A 21,782-nucleotide genomic window follows, 5' to 3' on the forward strand; every position below is an offset into this window, starting at 1 on the left:
TCAGAATGGACAGTCCAAATCCAGACCGCCCTCCTCTGACCATTAGGAAACAGGTAATCCAGTGTCTGTACTCATTGATGACGTTTGCCCTTTGCAAATTAGCAAATCCAGAAGGGGCCCAGTACCTATTGTCTCTGACTGTAGGGTCAGAAGGTCCTCTCCTCTTTCTGGTAGACACTGGAGCAGCCACTAGTGTAATACGAAGCAGACATGTCAAAGAGAGTGATGTAAGTAAACAAAGTCTTTTATGTGTAGGAGTAGATGGAACACCAAAAGATACTCCTTTGTCTAAGCCAATAGAAGTGAAGTTCACAACTAAATTATTCTCTGACTATTCGATTGTTGGTTAATGAAACCTCTCCTCTCAACCTATTAGGAGCAGATTTGCTGCAGAAAATCCACACCTCTTAGAGTTCAGGGAGGATGGGTTGGTTAAAATCACGGATCAGTTAGCAGAGAAAGAAACCTGTATACTAGCTGCATTTTGTCAGTCCTCAGAAACCCCTATAGCCGTATGCACACGTTTGTTGTCAGAGGAGGAGCTGGAACAATGCTTACAACAAGTTCCAGCCTTGCCTTTGTAGTGAGGGAACAGCGGATATAGGCAGACTAGCAATACCACTTGAAACCAGGAGTCCCATTGCCATGTATTTCTCTATCCCTCTGTATAAAACACAGTAGGTATTTGTTTGCTTTCACACACATAGGCAAACAATATACCTGGGGTTGTGACTCTGCAGGGAGCTCAGATATAACGCTCCCTGTTCTCACAGCTCATGGGTCAGGTGTTGGAAGGCTGGCAACCTGAATCATAGGCTGTTGTTTTGTTACGATACGTTGATGATTTTTGCTCTGTGCTCCAGACAAAGCTACATGCGTAGAAGCTTCAATTTCTCTTCAATTCCTTATAAAGAACGGATGTAAGGCGTCAAAGAAGAAGCTCCAGTTTTGTTGTTCATCTGTGACTTTTCTTGGACATTGTCTCACGTCAGGAGCTCGTCATCTCACCCAGCACCGTAAATCTGACGTTATGGACATTGAGGTACCTGCTTCTGTCTCTAAACTACGTACCTTTCTAGGACTTGTTTCTTATTGTACTGGACTGTGAATGCTTCACAGCTGATGTAGCCGTTGTATGACTGTCTCAAGAAAGAATCCTTTCCACTTACAGAAGTAGCCATCTTGGTAGCCCCAGCCCTGGGCTTACCCAACTACGACAAACCCTTCAGGCTCTACTGCAATGAGAACAATGGACACATAGCAGCAGTCCTCACATAGCAGCACGGAGGGCACCCACGACCCGTAGCCTACTTCTCCAGCAGGTTAGTCCCCGTCGTCCGACAATCACCTTCCTGTCCACAAGTAGTAGCGGCAGTCTCCAGGATGTTGGACAAGTCAGCAGACCTAGTTCTGGATCGTGAGGTACAACTGTTAGCACCGCATGATATCTCTGTCATTCTAACACTGGTTCAGCCCAAGTACTTGTCTGCAGCCCATTGCCTGAGACTCCAATGTGCCCTTGTGATGCCTGCCAACGTTACCATCACCCGCTGTCAGACTTTCAATCCTGTCACTCTCTTACCAGAACAGGATGACACTGACCAAGTGACTCAAGAAGAACCTCACGATTGCACCCAGCTCGTGCAGATGGAAACTTGTGGGTTGATTCCGTCAAGGACACTCCACTACGTAGTCCTGATTTAACCTTGTTCGTTGATGGCTCCAGGTATGCTGTAGATGGACAATTTCATACTGAATATGCGGTTACCACACAGACCCCTGTCCTTCATCAACAGTCATTACTTGCACATGTCTCAGCCCAACAAGCTGAACTGCAGGTCCTTACACACGCCTGTATGCTGGCACAAGACAGCTAACAAGTACACGGACTCTAGATATGCCTTGGCAGACCAAACAACCAAAGAAGCGGCCCTGCTGCCCCTCACACTGGCAGTTCTGGTCACCTGCCAAGAAGAAGACAACATGTCACCATCACTAAATGTCTCACAGCATCTTCTTTTGTCTTTTCAGAAACAAGCATCTTCCCATGAAGTGTCGGGTTGGTAAGCAAAAAGAGCCACTTCAGATTCCAGTGGCATGTGGACACTTCACGGGAAGGCTCGTCTTCCAAGAGCCTTGTTTCCAGTGCTAACCTCCATATCAAATGACCTCACGCATGCCTCTAAAATTGCAATGTGTGATCTTGTTTCCAGGTATTGGTAACAGTGGGAGAGTAGAGAGGCTAAATGGGACTAGAAAAATTTTAAAAACAATGACCAAATTGAATAGACCTCGGCCTGGGTGTCTTTCTTTCTCTCTTGTCAATAAGACAAACGCCCACCAAACAGACAGGTCTCAGTCCTTATGAGATTCTGTTTGGTCTGGCTCCTTGTCTAGTCCTATACTTTCCTCAGCTATTACAGGTTCAATTTGAACATATGTTAACTCCATTGCAGGATGTCTGGTGGATTTGTGGTGATGGTAAGATGCGTGCAACTCTGCCCAAATTTTGGAAAGTTAAGTGCGCACCTACAAAGGTACTCCTCCCCTTTCAGCTGTTCCCAGCTGGATGGACAGGACACACAATCACACCCCCATCAGGACATAAAGAATCTCTGCATAGACTGCGACGTAGTCTACCAGGTGGATCTTTTGATGCAGGTATTTACATTGATGAAATAGGGGTACCCAGGGGAGTGCAAAATGAGTTTAAAGCCAGAAACCAGATTACAGGAGGAATCTAATCTGTCTTTTGTCCTTGGTGCACAATTATTAAAAATATTGATTGGATTAATTATATAAGTTATAATCGACAGAGATTTGTAAACAACACCAGAGATGCCATACAAGGATTAGTGGAACAACTAGGACCAACATCCTTCATGCCCTTTCAGAACTGTCTTGCTCTAGACATGCCAATAGCAGAAACAAGAGGAGTCTGCAAGATGACTGGGGACTCATGCTGCACCTACATCCCAACAGCACGGCTCCGGATGGATCAATGACTAAAGCTTTGCACGGACTACTAAGTCTATCTATCGAACTTTCAAAAAAATTCTCGTGTTTATGATCCATTTACATCATGGTTGGAGGACATTTTTGGACAATGGAGTTCTTGGATCACATCTCTTCTTACTACTTTGACTATTATAGTAATTGCTTTTGTAGTAGTAGGTTGTTGTGTAGTATCTTGTAAGCGCCACATATTAGCACAATCTGCTAAAAAGGTGATACCCACTATGATAGCACAAAATGGTATGTATGCCCAGCTCTTATGTTCACCTGGCTATGATGATTCTTGTATTGGTCAGAACAATAGTGATGAAATGTTATGGATAAAGGCTGGCAGACATCACTAGGATGGACTGAAGTACTTCAAATATTTACTGTTATTCTGGGACAATATAAGAAACAAAGGGGGGAAATGTCATGGAATATAAAGTGTTAAGTTTCAGAATGCAATAAGTGTATGTTTCTTACCTTGTATTGGACTATTGACTCTTAAATAGAAGACTAAAACCTATGCTTTGTAGTGTCAGGAACTAAGATTTTAAGATAAGAAGTCAACAGACAAATTAAATAAGGCTGAGCTATGTTAAAAGAGAAGACACACAGCGATAGCAGAACTATTGTCTAATGCAACAGCAATATCCTGACTTATGTAATTTCTATGTCTGAGAGCTTTGAGACTATTTGGTAGATGTCAACAAGTCTTGTGATCAATAAGTATTTTCACCTTTGTAACAGTAAGCTACGTAACACTAATCTTTGTACCAGGCAACATTTGGATACGCCCTCTTCTTTCCTGTATAAGAGTTGGCAATGTTCATAATAAAGTAGAATTTCATTGAGAAGAGTCTTGACTAGAGATGAGCGAGCGTACTCGGATAAGCACTACTCGCTCGAGTAATTGGCTTTATCCGAGTATCGCTGTGCTCGGGTCTAAAGATTCGGGTGCCAGCACGGAGCGGGGAGCTGCAGGGGAGAGCGGGGAGGAACGGAGGTAAGATCTTTCTCTCCTTCTCTCCCGCCCGCTCTCCCCTGCTCCCCGCTGCGACTCACCTGTCAGCCGCAGTGGCACCGAATCTTTAGACCCGAGCACAGCGATACTCGGATAAAGCCAATTACTGGAGCGAGTAGTGCTTATCCGAGTACGCTCGCTCATCTCTAGTCTTGACATAACATGGAGTGATTTCATGCTATTGATAGATAATTGCTAGCAAACCTTCTCATCACGGGTTTCCATATCTACCAATTTGGCACCTAGCTACTTAGTTCCCAGAGGCTACAGCTCATTCTACCATTAGGGTCCTGCAGAAGTTGCAACTATACTTCAATGAACATAATTTCAATTCAATGACCAACCCTTTTATTATTCAGTATCAAGCGTCTAGTTATGATGACAAACCACTCTGGTGGAGCCTGGCATTACAGTGGTGTGACTTTCCATTTCAGCATAAGAAGGATGGTGAACACTGTAATGCTGATGGGTCATTCCACAAAGGATAAATCATGAAGTTGGGCTTGTCAGATGATCTGTGGATCAATCTCCCATTCCATCTCTAAGAAGGGGAGTTGTTATGGAAGTATGATATTCCTGTGTTCACATTTCCTGCCTTTATAGAAGTATGATATTGCATTCATAAATCCTGATCAGGCCAGGTTCATCATTATTGATTGGTTTCTTGGACAAGTCATGAATATGCAGCTATGATCCACTTATCCTCCTTTATTGATCAGGTTGTGGCATTAGCATTTGTGTTCTTTTCCTGTCCATACCCAAACTCTGGCTCCGGATGGTCCCAGGATTTGAGAATTGTTTTAGAATAGCACTGAGATTAATAACGAAGCTCATGTTTCGTTCATGGGGTGCAGACCGCAGGTAACCATATCTCCAAAATCGTGAGTCAATTCAAAGTCCAATGCATGCACTTCTGTTTTTATGTGGCCTCGGATATAGGCTGAAGCCAAGATCAACTGAACTAATAATCTCTTATACCATATTTAGTATCTGTTAATACATAAATTGTGTTATGGAATATGGTGGTTATAGCTTCCCTAGGTACTATTGTATCTTGTCTCCACCACAAAAATGGGTGGAGACCTGTCATTGTGGGAGGTGTAGGGTAAGCCTCTAGCTGCTGATTGGCTGTGCTCCATTTTCAGCTATATGTGTGTCTGTCCCGCTGGCCTCCCTGCCATGGGCCCAGTGAGCACACTGACAGCAGCCAGCAGCAGGCAGAAGCAAAGAGCAGCAAAGGATAGGGAGGGAGCAGCGGGGCACACTGCTGGGAGATGCCTTACAGCCCGGGCTCCTTGCAATACTCTGAGGCCAGGACACTGACAGCAGCCAGAAGGTGGGACGAAACAACAGTGGAGGACAGTGTGGGAGAGGTGCTGCGGTTGCATACAGTTGAGCTAGCGCTGGAGCCAGCAGAAGGAGAGAAAGGTAAGTGGCGTGGTTAGAGACAGGAGCCAGCCGGTGGCTACACTCAACGCTGCAGGTACCTGGGGACACCGGTGAGCAGCGGGGCAAGTCACAGGGTGCCAGCAGGCAAAACAAAGGAGCCAGACACGACGGTAAAGTGACAGGGCTCTGGGAACAGCAATAGACAGCACAGCTAACATGGCATCCCAGCATCAGCCAAACGCCTGCTGTGGGCATCGCCAAACCTTCCCCTAGAACACATCCTGCAGAACACAAGTCTCCACCCATTCTTCATGGTGGAGACAATATGCAATAGCGCCGCTTCCCTATAGGAGACTTTTCTGGAGATATATGACCAAAGTATTGAACTGTATTTTCTTGCTAAAGGTTCTAGCATTAGAGATGAGCGAGCACCAAAATGCTCGGGTGCTCGTTACTCGAGACGAACTTTTCGCAATGCTCGAGGGTTTGTTTTTCGAGTAACGAACCCCAGTGAAGTCAATGGGCGACCTGAGCATTTTTGTATATCGCCGATGCTCGCTAAGGTTTTCATTTGTGAAAATCTGGGCAATTCAAGAAAGTGATGGGAACGACACAGAAACGGATAGGGCAGGCGAGGGGCTACATGTTGGGCTGCATCTCAAGTTCCCAGGTCCCACTATTAAGCCACAATAGCGGCAAGAGTGCCCCCCCCCTCCCAACAATTTTTACTTCTGAAAACCCCTCATTAGCAAGGCATACCTTAGCTAAGCACCGCACTACCTCCAACAAAGCACAATCACTGCCTGCATGACACTCCGCTGCCACTTCTCCTGGGTTACATGCTGCCCAACCCCCCCCCCCCCGCATGACCCAGTGTCCACAGCACACACCAAAGTGTCCCTGCGCAGCCTTCAGCTGCACTCATGCCACACGCTGGCCTCATAGCCACACCACCCTCATGTCTATTTATAAGTGTGTCTGCCATGAGGAGGAACCGCAGGCACACACTGCAGAGGGTTGGCACGGCCAGGCAGCGACCCTCTTTAAAAGGGGCGGGGCGATATCCCACAATGCTGTACAGAAGCAATGAGAAATCCAATCCTGTGCCACCTCCATCACGAGCTGCACACGTGGGCATAGCAATGGGGAACCCATGTGCCACACACTATTCATTCTGTCAAGGTGTCTGCATGCCCCAGTCAGACCGAGGTTTTTTATAAATAGTCACAGGCAGGTACAACTCCGCAATGGGAATTCCGTGTGCACCCACAGCATGGGTGGTTCCCTGGAACCCACCGGCGGTACATAAATATATCCCATTGCATTGCCCATCACAGCTGAGGTAACGTCAGGTTTAATGCAGGTGGGCTTCGGCCCACACTGCATGCCCCAGTCAGACTGGGGTTCTTTAGAAGTGGACACATGCAGTTACAACTCCGTGTGGACCGACAGCATGGGTGGGTCCCAGGAAGCCACCGGCGGTACATAAATATATCCCATTGCAGTGCCCATCACAGCTGAGGTAACGTCCGATTAAATGCAGGTGGTCTTCGGCCCACACTGCATGCCCCAGTCTGACAGGGGTTTTTAATACATGAACACTGACAGGTACAACTCCCTAATGTGAAGTCCCTGTGGACCCACAGCATGAGTGGCTCCCTGGAACCCACCGGCGGTACATAAATATATCCCATTGCATTGCCCATCACAGCTGAGGTAACGTCAGGTTTAATGCAGGTGGGCTTCAGCCCACACTGCACGCCCCAGTCAGACTGGGGTTCTTTATAAGTAGACACATGCAGTTACAACTCAGTGTGGACCGACAGCATGGGTGGGTCCCAGGAAGCCACCGGCGGTACATAAATATATCCCATTGCATTGCCCATCACAGCTGAGGTAATGCAGGTGGTTTTCGGCCCACACTGCATGCCCCAGTCTGACCGGGGTTTTTAATACATAGACACTGGCAGGTACAAATCCCTAATGTGAAGTCCCTGTGGACCCACAGCATGGGTGGCTCCCTGGAAGCCACCGGCGGTACATAAATAGATCCCATTGCAGTGCCCTGGACAGCAAAGCTAACGTCAGATTAAATGCAGGTGGGCTTCGGCCCACACTGCATGCCCCAGTCAGACTGGGTTTTTTTATAAGTAGACACAGGCAGGTACAACTCCCTATTGTGAAGTCCGTGTGGACCGACAGCATGGGTGGGTCCCAGGAATCCACCGGCGGTACATAAATATATCCCATTGCAGTGCCCTGCTCAGCAGAGCTAACGTCACATACAATACAGGTGTGCTTCGGCCCACAGTGCATGCCCCAGTCAGAGTGGTAATATGTACCTTAACAGTAACCGCCTTGGTGGGAATGTGGTGGCGACTGCGGACCTAGTAGCGCAGTTTTATTTAGTTGGTTTTCGGAATGTGGCCAGGATTAAGTGGGCCGTGGCGGGGGGATGGTGGGGGGGGCTCTCTTGTTGTGTCGGAAAAGGTGAAATTCTTGGACTGCCACCAGACGGACCTATGCAAAGGTATTTGCCAAGAATGTTTTCATTGTTAGAGGAGGAGGGGGATGTTTTTGAGGCACTACGTGTCCTCTCCACGTGTCCGTGGTTATATGCACCTTAACAGTAACCGCTTTGGTGGGAAATGGCCTCGCCACCATCATGTCTTTGGGAAGCCTCCGTTTCCACACCCCAGTTACATAGCATTAGCAGCGGTATAGTCAGAGCCCAGAATTAGTAACATTTCAGCAGTAGCGTTAGGGACAGGCCCCAGTAACATATCACTAGCAGCATTATAGCGGGAGCACAGTATTAGTTCCATTTCAGTAGTAGTAGCAGTCCAGACAGGCCCCAGTAACAATTCTGAAGCAGCAGTATAGGGGGAGCACAGTCTTAGTTCCATTTCAGTAGTAGTAGCACTCAAGACAGGCCCTGGTAACAATTCCGAAGCAGCAGCATTATAGGGGGAGCACAGTCTTAGTTCCATTTCAGTAGTAGTAGCAGTCCAGACAGGCCCCGGTAACAATTCCGAAGCAGCAGTATAGGGGGAGCACAGTATTAGTTCCATTTCAGTAGTAGTAGCAGTCAAATCAGGCCCCAGTAACATATCACTAGCAGCAGTATAGGGAGCACAGTATTAGTTCCATTTCAGTAGTAGTAGCAGTCTAGACAGGCCCCAGTAACAATTCCGAATCAGCAGTATAGGGGGAGCACAGTATTAGTTCCATTTCAGTAGTAGTAGCAGTCAAGACAGGCCACAGTAACATTCCCGTTGCAGCAGTTTAGGGAGATAACAGTCTCTTGCACATTTCAGTAGTTGCAGTATAGACAAAGCCCCAGTTACATTTATGTAGCAAAAGTGTAGGCCAACCCCACACACCTTGCTGTACCATGAGTGCAGGCAAAGCCCATAAAAATTACTAGGATTACACTGTAGGCGAGGGCCCAAAAAAATTGGTGTACCAACAGTACTAATGTACCTCAGAAAAATTGCCCATGCCCAACCAAGAGGGCAGGTGAAACCCATTAATCGCTTTGGTTAATGTGGCTTAATTTGTACCTAGACCTGTAGGCAGCCCAGGTAAAACAAAAATTGGTTCAGGTGCAAGTTTCAACGCTTTAATGAGAATTGAAACGTATAAACATTGTTTACTAAAGTCATATGACTGAGCCTTGTGGGCCTAAGAAATATTGCCCGTTCGGCGTGATTATGTGAGGTTTCAGGAGGAGGAGCAGGAGGAGGAGGTTGAGGATGAATATAATACACAGATTGATGAAGCTAAAAGGTCCCCGTTTTTGATGGTGATAGAGAACGATGCTTCCATCGGCGGGTGCAGCCTACGTATTGTTTAGGTACCGCTGCTGTCCGCTGGTGGAGAAGAGAAGTCTGGGGAAATCCAGGCTTTGTTCATCTTTATGAATGTAACCCTGTCGGCACTGTCAGTTGACAGGCGGGTACGCTTATCCGTGATGATTCCCCCAGCCGCACTAAACACCCTCTCTGACAAGACGCTAGCCGCAGGACAAGCAAGCACCTCTAGGGCATACAGCGCGAGTTCAGGCCACGTGTCCAGCTTCGACACCCAGTAGTTGTAGGGGGCAGAGGCGTCACGGAGGACGGTCGTGCGATCGGCTACGTACTCCTTCACCATCCTTTTACACCACCGACTCAGCCTTGACTGGGGAGCGGTGACACAGTCTTTCTGGGGAGTCATAAAGCTGGCAAAGGCCTTGGAGAGTGTTCTCCTGCCTGCGCTGTACATGCTGCCTGATCTCCGCGCCTCCCCTGCTACCTGGCCCTCGGAATTGCGCCTTCTGCCACTAGCACTGTCGGATGGGAATTTTACCATCAGTTTGTCCGCCAGGGTCCTGTGGTATAGCAACACTCTCGAACCCCTTTCCTCTTCGGGTATGAGAGTGGAAAGGTTCTCCTTATACCGTGGGTCGAGCAGTGTGTACACCCAGTAATCCGTAGTGGCCAAAATGCGTGTAACGTGAGGGTCACGAGAAAGGCATCCTAACATGAAGTCCGCCATGTGTGCCAGGGTACCTGTATGCAACACATGGCTGTCCTCACTAGGAAGATCACTTTCAGGATCCTCCTCCTCCTCCTCCTCCTCAGGCCATACACGCTGAAAGGATGACAGGAAAGCAGCATGGGTACCCTCAGCAGTGGGCCAAGCTGTCTCTTCCCCCTCCTCCTCATGCTCCTCCCCCTCCTCCTCCTCCTCTAAAACACGCTGAGATATAGACATGAGGGTGCTCTGACTATCCAGCGACATACTGTCTTCCCCCGCCTCCGTTTCTGAGCGCAAAGCGTCTGCCTTTATGCTTTGCAGGGAACTTCTCAAGAGGCATAGCAGAGGAATGGTGACACTAATGATTGCACCATCGCCGCTCACCATCTGGGTAGACTCCTCAAAGTTTCCAAGGACCTGGCAGATGTCTGCCAACCAGGCCCACTCTTCTGTAAAGAATTGAGGAGGCTGACTCCCACTATGCCGCCCATGTTGGAGTTGGTATTCCACTATAGCTCTACGCTGCTCATAGAGCCTGGCCAACATGTGGAGCGTAGAGTTCCACCGAGTGGGCACGTCACATAGCAGTTGGTGCACTGGCAGATTAAACCGATGTTGCAGGGTGCGCAGGGTGGCAACGTCCGTCTTGGACTTGCAGAAATGTGCGCTGAGCCGGCGCACCTTTCCGAGCAGGTCTGACAAGCGTGGGTAGCTTTTCAGAAAGCCCTGAACCACCAAATTAAAGACGTGGGCCAGGCATGGCACATGCGTGAGGCTGCCGAGCTGCTGAGCCGCCACCAGGTTACGGCCGTTGTCACACACGACCATGCCCGGTTGGAGGCTCAGCGGCGAAAGCCAGCGGTCGGTCTGCTCGGTCAGACCCTGCAGCAGTTCATGGGCCGTGTGCCTCTTCTCTCCTAAGCTGAGTAGTTTCAGCACCGCCTGCTGGCGCTTGCCCACCGCTGTGCTGCCATCCCACGCGACACCGACTGGTGGCAACGTGCTGCTGCTGACACATCTTGATTGCGAGACAGAGGTTGCGTAGGAGGAGGAGGAGGAGGGTGGTTTAGTGGAGGAAGCATACACCGCCGCAGATACCAGCACCGAGCTGGGGCCCGCAATTCTGGGGGTGGGTAGGACGTGAGCGGTCCCAGGCTCTGACTCGGTCCCAGCCTGCACTAAATTCACCCAATGTGCCGTCAGGGAGATATAGTGGCCCTGCCCGCCTGTGCTTGTCCACGTGTCCGTTGTTAAGTGGACCTTGGCAGTAACCGCGTTGGTGAGGGCGCGTACAATGTTGCGGGAGACGTGGTCGTGCAGGGCTGGGACGGTACATCGGGAAAAGTAGTGGCGACTGGGAACCACGTAGTGTGGGGCCGCCGCCGCCATCATGTTTTTGAAAGCCTCCATTTCCACAAGCCTATACGGCAGCATCTCCAGGCTGATCAATTTGGCTATGTGCACGTTTAACGCTTGAGCGTGCGGGTGCGTGGCGGCGTACTTGCGCTTGCGTTCAAACAGTTGCGCTAGCGACGGCTGGATGCTGCGCTGAGTGACATTGCTGGATGGGGCCGAGGACAGCGGAGATGAGGGTGTGGGTGCAGGCTGGGAGACGGTCGTGCCTGAGTCCTGAGAGGGGGGTTGGATCTCAGTGGCAGGTTTGGGCACAGGGGGAGAGGCAGTGGTGCAAACCGGAGGCGGTGAACGGCCTTCGTCCCACCTTGTGGAGTGCTTGGCCATCATATGCCTGCGCATGCCGGTGGTGGTGAGGCTGGTGGTGGTGGCTCCCCGGCTGATCTTGGTGCGACAAACCTTGCACACCACAGTTCATCGGTCGTCTGCACTCTCAGTGAAAAACTGCCAGACCTTTGAGCACCTCGGCCTCTGCAGGGTGGCATGGCGCGAGGGGGCGCTTTGGGAAACAGTTGGTGGATTATTCGGTCTGGCCCTGCCTCTACCCCTGGTCACCGCACTGCCTCTTCCAACCTGCCCTGCTGCTGCACTTGCCTCCCCCCTCTGAAGACCTGTCCTCAGTAGGCTTAGCAAACCAGGTGGGGTCAGTCACCTCATCGTCCTGCTGCTCTTCCTCCGAATCCTCTGTGCGCTCCTGCCTCGGACTTACTACCCTTACTACTACCTCACTGATAGACAACTGTGTCTCATCGTCATCGTCCTCCTCACCCACTGAAAGCTCTTGAGACAGTTGCCGGAAGTCCCCAGCCTCATCCCCCGGACCCCGGGAACTTTCCAAAGGTTGGGCATCGGTCACGACAAACTCCTCCGGTGGGAGAGGAACCATTGCTGCCCATTCTGGGCAGGGCCCGAGAACAGTTCCTGTGAGTCTGCCTGCTCCTCAGAATGTGTCATTGTAATGGAGTGAGGAAGCTGGGAGGAAGGAGGAGCAGCAGCCAGACGATTCAGAGTTGCAGCAGTGGACGGCGTAGAAGTCTGGGTGTTCGATAGATTGCTGGATGCACTTTCTGCCATCCACGACAGGACCTGCTCACACTGCTCATTTTCTAATAAAGGTCTACCGCGTGGACCCATTAATTGTGAGGTGAATCTGGGGACCCCTGAAACTTGCCTCTCTCCTAATCCTGCAGCAGTCGGCTGCGATACACCTGGATCAGGAGCTCGGCCTGTGCCCACACCCTGACTTGGGCCTCCGCATCCTCGCCCGCGTCGACATCCTCTAGGACTACCCCTACACCCCTCAGCATGGTGTATTATGTATGAGCAGAAACAGAACGCTGTAATTAAATGTGCCGCTTATTGGCCTGTGGTTGGAGGCTGACTTCGCTTACGGAACGCACAGCAGAGCCAGGAAACAATTTTGCGCACGCCTGTAGTGAGACCTAGGTGCGTAGGACTGAGCTAGTGGAATTCACAGCGCAGAGGCAGTCAAGTCGCCAAAGGGCAGTGGTACGCCTTAAGTATTTGGCTTCCCTTTTTTTAAATGGTGAGCTGAAACAGCAGACAGATACTGTATGCAGCGTATATTATGTTTACTGTTTCCCTCTGGCGCTATGACGGCGGTGATGTAATGGAGACAGCAGAGCCAGGAAACAATTTTGCGCACGCCTGTAGTGAGACCTAGGTGCGTAGGACTGAGCTAGTGGAATTCACAGCGCAGAAGCAGTCAAGTCGCCAAAGGGCAGTGGTACGCCTTAAGTATTTGGCTTCCCTTTTTTTAAATGGTGAGCTGAAACACCAGACAGATAGTGTATGCAGCGTATATATTGTATACTCTTTCCCTCTGGCGCTATGACGGCAGTGATGTAACGGGCACAGCAGAGCCAGGAAACAATTTTGCGCACGCCTACTGTAACGCTTAGCTGCGTATTAATTAGGACTACTACCCCCAGCAGACACGCAGTACACTAAAGACGATCACAGGTAGCCCAAAGATAGTATTTTTCCCCAATTTTTTTGAAAAAGCCCACTGCCTATATAGACAGTATATCTCTTTCACCTTTCCCTCTTTCCCTGCCTCACCAGTACTGCCCCTATACTATGTAAAATTACTGCAGACTGAGGACGCAATGGTCTGCACGCCCGATATACAAAAAAATAAATAAATTGTGCAACACTGCTAAAAGCAGCCTCAACAGTACTGCACACGGTCAGATGTGGCCCTAAGAAGGACCGTTGGGGTTCTTGAAGACTAATATAACACCTACTGCTCTCCCTATAGCAGCTACAGCAAGACAGCACTTTCCCTGATCTCTGTCACCATGCATCTGTGGCGAGCCGCGGGCGGGGCAGATTTTAATACTCGGGTGTCACCTGATCTCCCCAATCACTCACTGCAGAGGGGTCGTATAGGGCTGGAACGTCACAGGAGGAAGTTGTAATTACTTCCATGTCTTTCTATTGGCCAGAAAAGCGCGCTAATGTCTCAGAGATGAAAGTGAAAGTAACTTGAACATCGCGTGGTGCTCGTCTCGAGTAACGAGCATCTCGAACACCCTAATACTCGAATGAGCATCAAGCTCGGACGAGCATGCTCGCTCATCTCTATCTAGCATCCATTCGGCCTTCCTCCCACCTTTCATGAGTGGGAGGTGGAAGCAGTGGCTGGGGTAACCCTTAAGATCCCAGGGACGCAAAACTCCCTTGTCAGAACCTAGGATATTGTACCAGATACAGGATCCGCCCATCTCCTAGCACCCAGACTTCTTCACTGCTGTAACTAATAAGAACGGCTATCCTATTCTTCATTCTATTTATTTTTGTGACTATCTTGTAAATACTGCATGTTCATTTTCCTTTTGTATATTACATTTAATATGTTTTTTAAAAGCAATGCTTTTTTTGTAATTAAATTTTACTTTATGAGGAAAAACCCTTGTTGCTCTAAAAAAAAAAAAGCCTCCTAGACCCTGATAAGCAGGTAACTTTGATTGCTGGAGTGCCATGAGTGCCCATACACAGTATATGATCAGGATTTAGGTGGCTGATTTACCTTGCGGTAAAACAGTCACTGGTAGCAGCGAGTATTCTTGTGGCATGTGGCATGATGTCAGGGTGTGACTTATGCTCCATCTTTCAATGTGTGAAGGATTGGGCGAGTGGAAATAAGTCAATCCCGGCAGACTTGTCGGTATCATGTGCCATGATGCATGGTGTCGTGACCGGTACGCTTTAGTGTTATCCTATTACTGACGGAAGAGCCACATGTGATCATGTGAATATAGGAGGTGAATGGAGGACACAGGAGCCGCAGACTGAGGGCTACAATACATAGTGAAGGAAGGAGAGTTTGTGGCTGCTGATGACTGCTGACATAAGGTCCTCTATCAAGATTAATGACTAATGTAGATCCTTGTGCTGCAATAATCTCTGATTTATGACATGCCATAAAGTGAGGATATTACTCAGGGACACTGTATTTCTACACAACGGATTAGGTGTCAGTGGCGTCTTCTCGTGAGAACACTTCTGGATGTTAAAAAACAGTTGGGCATTTTCTCTCCACATTCACCATGTATAGATATAATACTAACGCTCTCTGGATGTGTCACCCTCATCTCATCTTCTTATTCTTACAGTTTGGGTGAGAATGATCTACCAGACACGTCCTGCACCCAGTTGGCATCTGGAATAAGGGATAACCCGTCCCTGCAGACACTTGACCTGCGTAATAACAAACTCTCTGGTCCTCACTTCAGTGACTTGATGGACGCTCTATCCAGTCCAGCCTGCAGGATAGAAGAATTGAAGTGAGTATAACAGATGTGTACAGGATGAGACATGTGGGGGCACAAGTTATACGTGTACAGGATGAGACGTGGGGGCACAAGTTATACGTGTACAGGATGAGACATGTGGAGGCACAAGCTATACATGTATAGAATGAGACATGTGGGGGCACAAGTTATACGTGTACAGGATGAGACATAAAGGGGGTACATGTTATACATGTACAGGAAGAAACATGTGGGGCACAAGTTATACATGTCGCATCCTGTATATGTTTAAATTGTGGCACACATATGTACAAGATGAGACGTGGGGGGGTTTACATGGGTTTTATCCTATTTTATGCTCTGCACTATTGTTAGGTCTATGAGATAATCCGCGGACTACATTCTGATATGACATCTCAACTAATATCTCTCGTCTCCTTCTATCAGTTCTGTTTATGGTGTAATTACAGCTGGTTCTGCACTAACTACGGGGTCCAAATACGCCCCATGTTATCAATATGTCCCTTATTGCTCTCCTTAGGGGACATCACACACAGAACAAAGAGGAATGATGCAGCTTCATGGCATGAGGGAGAAGTCTGTAATAATCAAGTAAAATCCAAGATGGTTAAACTGATACACAAACGCAAGATGTGTTTCAGAAGCTTCATGCGTCTCACATCATATTGTCTGACTCATAGATGCTGCCACATATGTAAAAAAGGCTTCAAATCAGAAGTTCACAACAAGGTCACATGACCAGAAAGGAGACCGCAGAGGAGATTCTACTGCATATTCATAAATGGTCCTGACAGATGAAATGTTCTCAGGAAATGAGACCTAATGGAAACACAACACCCTGAACACGGTGGTAGTCTGTGCTTAATCCCTTATTGACTGCCCATACATTTTTTGCTGGCGGACGTTCAGGGGCTTTATTTTGCAGTCTTTTGACTGTACGGCATCAGAAGCCTGGTACTGGAGACCCATGCCAGGGGGAATGGGTACCGGGCTGTTAGAGCAAGGGCCAGATTGTCATCTAACAGCCTGGACCATAGAAACTACAAATTCCTTCGGTTTAACCCTTTACATGCTGCAGTTAGTACGACCACAGCATGTAAAATGCTGACAAATGGAAAGGTTTTCCCATCGGAACCCCTATGATGTGTTCAGGTGTGCCACTGGGTTGTCATGGCACCCGGAGGCTTGAATATAGCCTCTATTCCTGCTAGCTATGGTGGCATACGAATCTCAGCTTCATATGTTTTCTAATGCCCTGCTATACTGAAGTTTTGTAGTGTATTAGGAGAATGAAAATATGGTGATAGTAAAGAATCCTCATGGGACAAAAGTAAGAAAGCTAAAAGTTTTTTTTTTAAATAGTAAAAAAAATTAAATAAAAATGCCCAAACCCCACCTTTCCCCCTTTTACTATGTAAAAAAATTTAAATAATTAAAAAAAACACATGTGATACTGCTGTATTTCTATTAACCCAGAGTAAAGTGTTAGAACATTATTTTACCTGCACAGTACACGCCATGAAAAAAATACAAAAAAACTTGTCAAAAATAGCTACATTTTGACTATCTCGTCATAATGGAAACTGATCAAAATATTGCCTAAATCAACAATTATTGCCATTAAAAGGTACAACTGTTCCTGCAAAAACAAACCGCTTACACAGCACTGTTAAAATAAAAAATAAAAATGTTAGAGGTCTTGGAATGTAGACATAATTTTTATTTTTTAAAGCATGAAGTTACAAAACAAAAACCCACTATGGAAAAATGGAATAAAAAGTAATCAAAATGTTCATGCTACAAAGAACAAGCCCCTATAGAGCTCCACCAATGGAAAAATAAAATTTCTTATTAGCTCCACAGAAAACTACTGTTGAGGAAGCCATGCCTGGTGGTCGGCTTTCCACTTGCCACTTGTCCTGTTCCGTTATTAGTTATGCTTTTTGTCTGGCATCATGTCTAAAACCAGAGCAGAGGAGAAAAGATATGGGTCAACCAGATATACGGATTATGCGTCTTTTTGCTGTAAAACCAAACTTGCATGCAGACAATTGGAACCATTTTGTCTTCTCTGTATTCTGGGGTAGGAAGCAGTTGTAGATCCTTCTACTGGCACCTCTCCTATTCAGTCCTGTCAGATTGCCAAGCCGGGGTGGACATGCTTCTAGTCTATTTCAGACCATTCTTGAGTATCCACGGCGATTTTCAACAGCCTGGACCGCACGTCCAGCCCACCTGGACAGAATATATCTGATGCTATTTTTTGCAGTCCCTTCTTGGGGTAGACCTCATAAGAGCTTTAGGTGTTATCGCTCTAGATTATCATCTGGTTACCAGCTTCATCCGCTCTTTCAGCAGCTCCTAGAGCACAACCCAAAGTGTTCCCTAGATACTGTAGTCGATCAGAGGGTGAGGTATCTGTATCTCTCTCTGACTCCGATATGGACATGGAACAGGTTTCCAAACTCTCAAGGATGCTAGATAACCTAATTAAGGCTAAGGTGGTAACAGATATCTTGCAGATTTCGGATCAGTCTCCGACTATGTTTGCAACATTGCTTTTCTACAGACACCGCAGGCCCTAGAGATTTCAGCCACATGAAGATTTTGATTACGTCTTTGTAAGGGAATGGAATATTCCCTAAAATGCTTAATTATGCCTAAGTGCTTAGATATGATGTATTCCTTTCCGGAGGATCTTGTGAGGAAATGGTCAGTTTCTGCAGTAGTGGATCCACCTGTGTTCCTTTTGGCAAAACATACAACTCTTCCTGCGGCGGACGCTTTCTCATTTCAGGATGTACGCCACAGAAAGATTCACACCTATGTGACAGGCAGTCTGTTTGGCTCTCAGACCAATCTTCGACTCTACCTGGGTCAGCAAGGTCATGTCTGAGTGGTCCAATGAAAGAAACCGTCCTGACAGCCAAATCGAGGGGAGACTATTCCTTACTGATCCTCCTCTATCTCTCTGCAGCATTTGACACTGTTGACCACAAATTCCTTCTCAGCATGCTTCACTTCTTTGGAGTAAAGTACACTGCTCTCTCCTGGTTCTCCTTCTACCTATCCGACCACTCCTTCAGTGTCTCCTTTGCTTGCTCCTCCTCCCCTCCTCTTCCCCTTGCTGTTGGGGTCCCCCAGGGCTCGGTCCTCGGCCCTCTCCTCTATCTACACAACCCCTATTAGACAAATCATCAGAAATTTTTAAACTCGCTGCTGATCGGCCACCTCTGCACCAAACTCCACCTCCCCCTCCAATCCATCCTGAATGCGGCAGCCTGGCTCATCTTCCTGTTCAACCGCTACTCAGACGCCTGTGCTCTGTGCCAGTCACTGCACTGTCTGTCCGTCAAATACAGAATTCAATTCAAATTCACAACCCTCATCCACAAAGCCCTCCATAGCACCATGCCGCCCTACATTGCCTCCCGCATCTCAATCCACCACCCAGCCAGCGCACTCCACTCCGCTAATAAAACCAGATTAAGTGCCCCTTTAATTCATACCTCTCTTTCCCGCCTACCAGACTTCCCCAGAGCAGCACCAGTTCTCTGGAACGCACTTCGCAAAACGATCTGGGCAATCCCCGACACACAAAACTTCAGGCGTGCTGTAAAAATGCACCTCTTCAGGGAGGCATACCGTATCCCTTTAAACCAAACCCCTCTGTACTCTGCCTGATAACATGCTCTCTGTCTTACTGACTGCAATGCCCGCTAGCCATATTTAACTGCCCCTGCAGTCATACCGATTCAGCCACCACACGGCTTATGTCTGACCATTGTTTGTGTATAGCATCCCTCACTCTCCACCTCACCATATCATGCACATCTCCAACCCCTTTTACCTTTTGTTTCCCCCCATTATCTGTAGTATGTAAGCTCGTTGGAGCCCCTCACCCCTACTGTTTCCATCAATCCATTACGACATGTAACCATGGATTTGTTTCTTCTGTCCGTTCCCCTTCTTCTATAAACGCTGCAGAATATGTTGGCGCTATATAAATAAAGATTATAATTAATATATTGTGTGAAACTCTCTACTGAGCTGTGTATCCAATCCTTTCTTGTGTGATACGATCTGCTGAGCTACTAAATGTAATTCTGTCCTGTGTAATACAGTCTTCTCTGTATCTAATTCTATCCTGTGATAATGTCTTTCAAGCTGTGTATCAAATCCTATGCTAAGGGATACTGTCTGCTGAGCCCCTATATCTAATCCTATCCTGCATGATTCAGTACTATGAGCAGTGTATCTAATCCTATCCTGCATTATTCAGTACTATGAGCAGTGTATCTAATCCTATCCTGCATGATTCAGTACTGTAAGCAGTGTATCTAATCCTATCCTGCATGATTCAGTACTCTGAGCATTGTATCTAATCCTCTCCTGCATGATTCAGTACTCTGAGCAGTGTATCTAATCCTATCCTGCATGATTCAGTACTCTGAGCATTGTATCTAATCCTATCCTGCATGATTCAGTACTCTGAGCAGTATATCTAATCCTATCCTGCATGATTCAGTACTCTGAGCAGTGTATCTAATCCTATCCTGCATGATTCAGTACTCTGAGCAGTGTATCTAATCCTATCCTGCATGATTCAGTACTCTGAGCAGTGTATCTAATCCTATCCTGCATGATTCAGTACTGTAAGCAGTGTATCTAATCCTATCCTGCATGATTCAGTACTCTGAGCAGTGTATCTAATCCTATCCTGTTTGATGCTGTTTGCTGAGCCGCAGTTGTACTAGAGTCCCACCACCAGTATTCCTCTGCTGCCGCCACCTAACAGACTGGCAAGGAAAGGTTTTGTGTCACTTCAATAAATTATATTTTGCATGATGGTGGCTCAGCACAGACATTTACGTTCTACTCATCATATACAGAAGTACTGGTATCTGTATCTCAGGGAGACTAATACAGTCCACTGCCTGCTATCATAGTGCCAGCATCCTGTGCAACTTGTGGGGGCCAAAAGTCAGACAAGGGGGTCACAGGATACACCCAGCTATGCTTTACTGCTCACTATCCATGTCAGGTCCACAGCAGCACAGGGTATTTAGCATCTCCTGACCATGTGAGCAGCTGTGACCGGTATACTTCAGTGTTGTCCTATTAGTCAGGGCAGAGCCACGTGTGACATGTAATAATGAGAAGACCGCAGGTAAATGGAGGACACAGGAGCCACAGACTGAGGGCTTCAATACATAGTGGAGGAAGGAGAGTTCTCAGTTGCTGATGACCACTGACATAAGGTCCTCCACCCAGCTTTATGACTATTGTACATCCATGTGCTGCAAAATTACTCACTGATTTATGACATGCCATAAAGTGAGGACATTACTCAGGGACTCTGTATTTCTAGACCAAGGATTAGGTGTCAGTGGACGTATCATATAGCTGCCGCCATTCCTGACATCCACTTCACACAGACGGGTTCTAGTGATGACACTTATGGTAGTTACTAACAGTCAGGGACGTTTTCCCTCCACATTCATCATGTACAGATGTTATACTAATGCTCTCTGGATGTGTCACCCTCATCTCATCTTCTTACTCTTACAGTTTGCGTTGTAATGATCTACCAGGCACATCCTGCACCCAGTTGGCATCTGTAATAAGGAATAACCCGTCCCTGAAGAAACTTGACCTTTTTGCTAACCATCTCTCTGGTCCTCACTTCAGTGACTTGATGGATGCTCTGTCCAGTCCAGCCTGCAAGATAGAAGAATTGAAGTGAGTATAAGAGACGTGTGCAGGATGAAACGTGGAAGGGGGCACAAGTTATACATGTACAGGAGGAGACCTGCGGGAGGGGTAAAAGTTATACATGTACAGAATGAGTGATATGGGGGGCTAAAGTTATACATGTACATTGTTACAAGGCTTGTTTAAAGAGTCTGACTTTGGCTTGGAGGAATGCTGCCTTCCAATAGTTGGCACTGTGGAGGTATTATTCCATCTCTCTTATTTGCATATTACCCAGAGGAGCGTGCATGGCCATTTGAGTTTACTCACTCATAGTCTAGGTCAGTGATGGCGAACCTTTTAGAGGTCGAGTGCCCAAACTGCAACCCCAAACCCACTTATTTACTGCAAAGTGCCAACATGTCAGGGGGCGGGGCTTATCACGACGTATGATTTTTACCCCCTTCGTTCTAAAAAGAACAGGGCCGCTTCAAAATATACAGCATGCAGATTTTGACTGCTTTTAGGATGCGGAAATACTGCAGAATGTCCTCAGCGGAAATTTCTGTGGAGGATTTCTTTATCCAAAAAGCTGTCAAAATCTGCATGCTGTCTATTTTGAAACAACCCTGCCTATTTCTGGCACATGGAAACATACCCCAGCTACAATAGTGACCCCCACACAGCGACCCGAGCGATAATAGTGACACTCCCCCAGCGGCCCCAGAAATAATAGTGACCCCCCCAGCGGCCCCAGCAATAATGGTGACCACCCCCAGAGGCCCCAGCGATAGTAGTGACCCACCCAGCGATAACTATGACCACCTTCCCCTAAAGTGGCCCTAGCAATAATAGTGGCATCCCAAAGAGGCCCCCAGTATAATAGTGACCCCCCCCAGCGGTAAGTGACCCTCCCCACAGCGGCCCCCAGTATCACAGTGACCCTC

General features: G+C 47.6%; 2 protein-coding genes across 2 annotated transcripts in view; both read left to right on the forward strand.

The window, feature by feature from the left end:
• LOC136632018 (NACHT, LRR and PYD domains-containing protein 3-like) overlaps positions 1-21,782 on the forward strand; it is a 1,080,175-nt gene that overhangs the window by 147,312 nt on the left and 911,081 nt on the right. The gene's annotated exons all lie outside the window — the stretch shown is intronic.
• The window catches only part of LOC136632017 (NACHT, LRR and PYD domains-containing protein 12-like), a 242,528-nt gene that overhangs the window by 91,407 nt on the left and 129,339 nt on the right, over positions 1-21,782 (forward strand). The window contains exons 6-7 of the mRNA XM_066606553.1: positions 14,983-15,153; positions 20,713-20,883. Of these exons, the coding sequence (XP_066462650.1) occupies positions 14,983-15,153; positions 20,713-20,883 (342 nt within the window). The remainder of the gene's footprint in view (positions 1-14,982; positions 15,154-20,712; positions 20,884-21,782) is intronic.

This window comes from Eleutherodactylus coqui, chromosome 6 (genome assembly GCF_035609145.1).
Source record: "Eleutherodactylus coqui strain aEleCoq1 chromosome 6, aEleCoq1.hap1, whole genome shotgun sequence".
Classification (NCBI taxonomy): domain Eukaryota; kingdom Metazoa; phylum Chordata; class Amphibia; order Anura; family Eleutherodactylidae; genus Eleutherodactylus; species Eleutherodactylus coqui.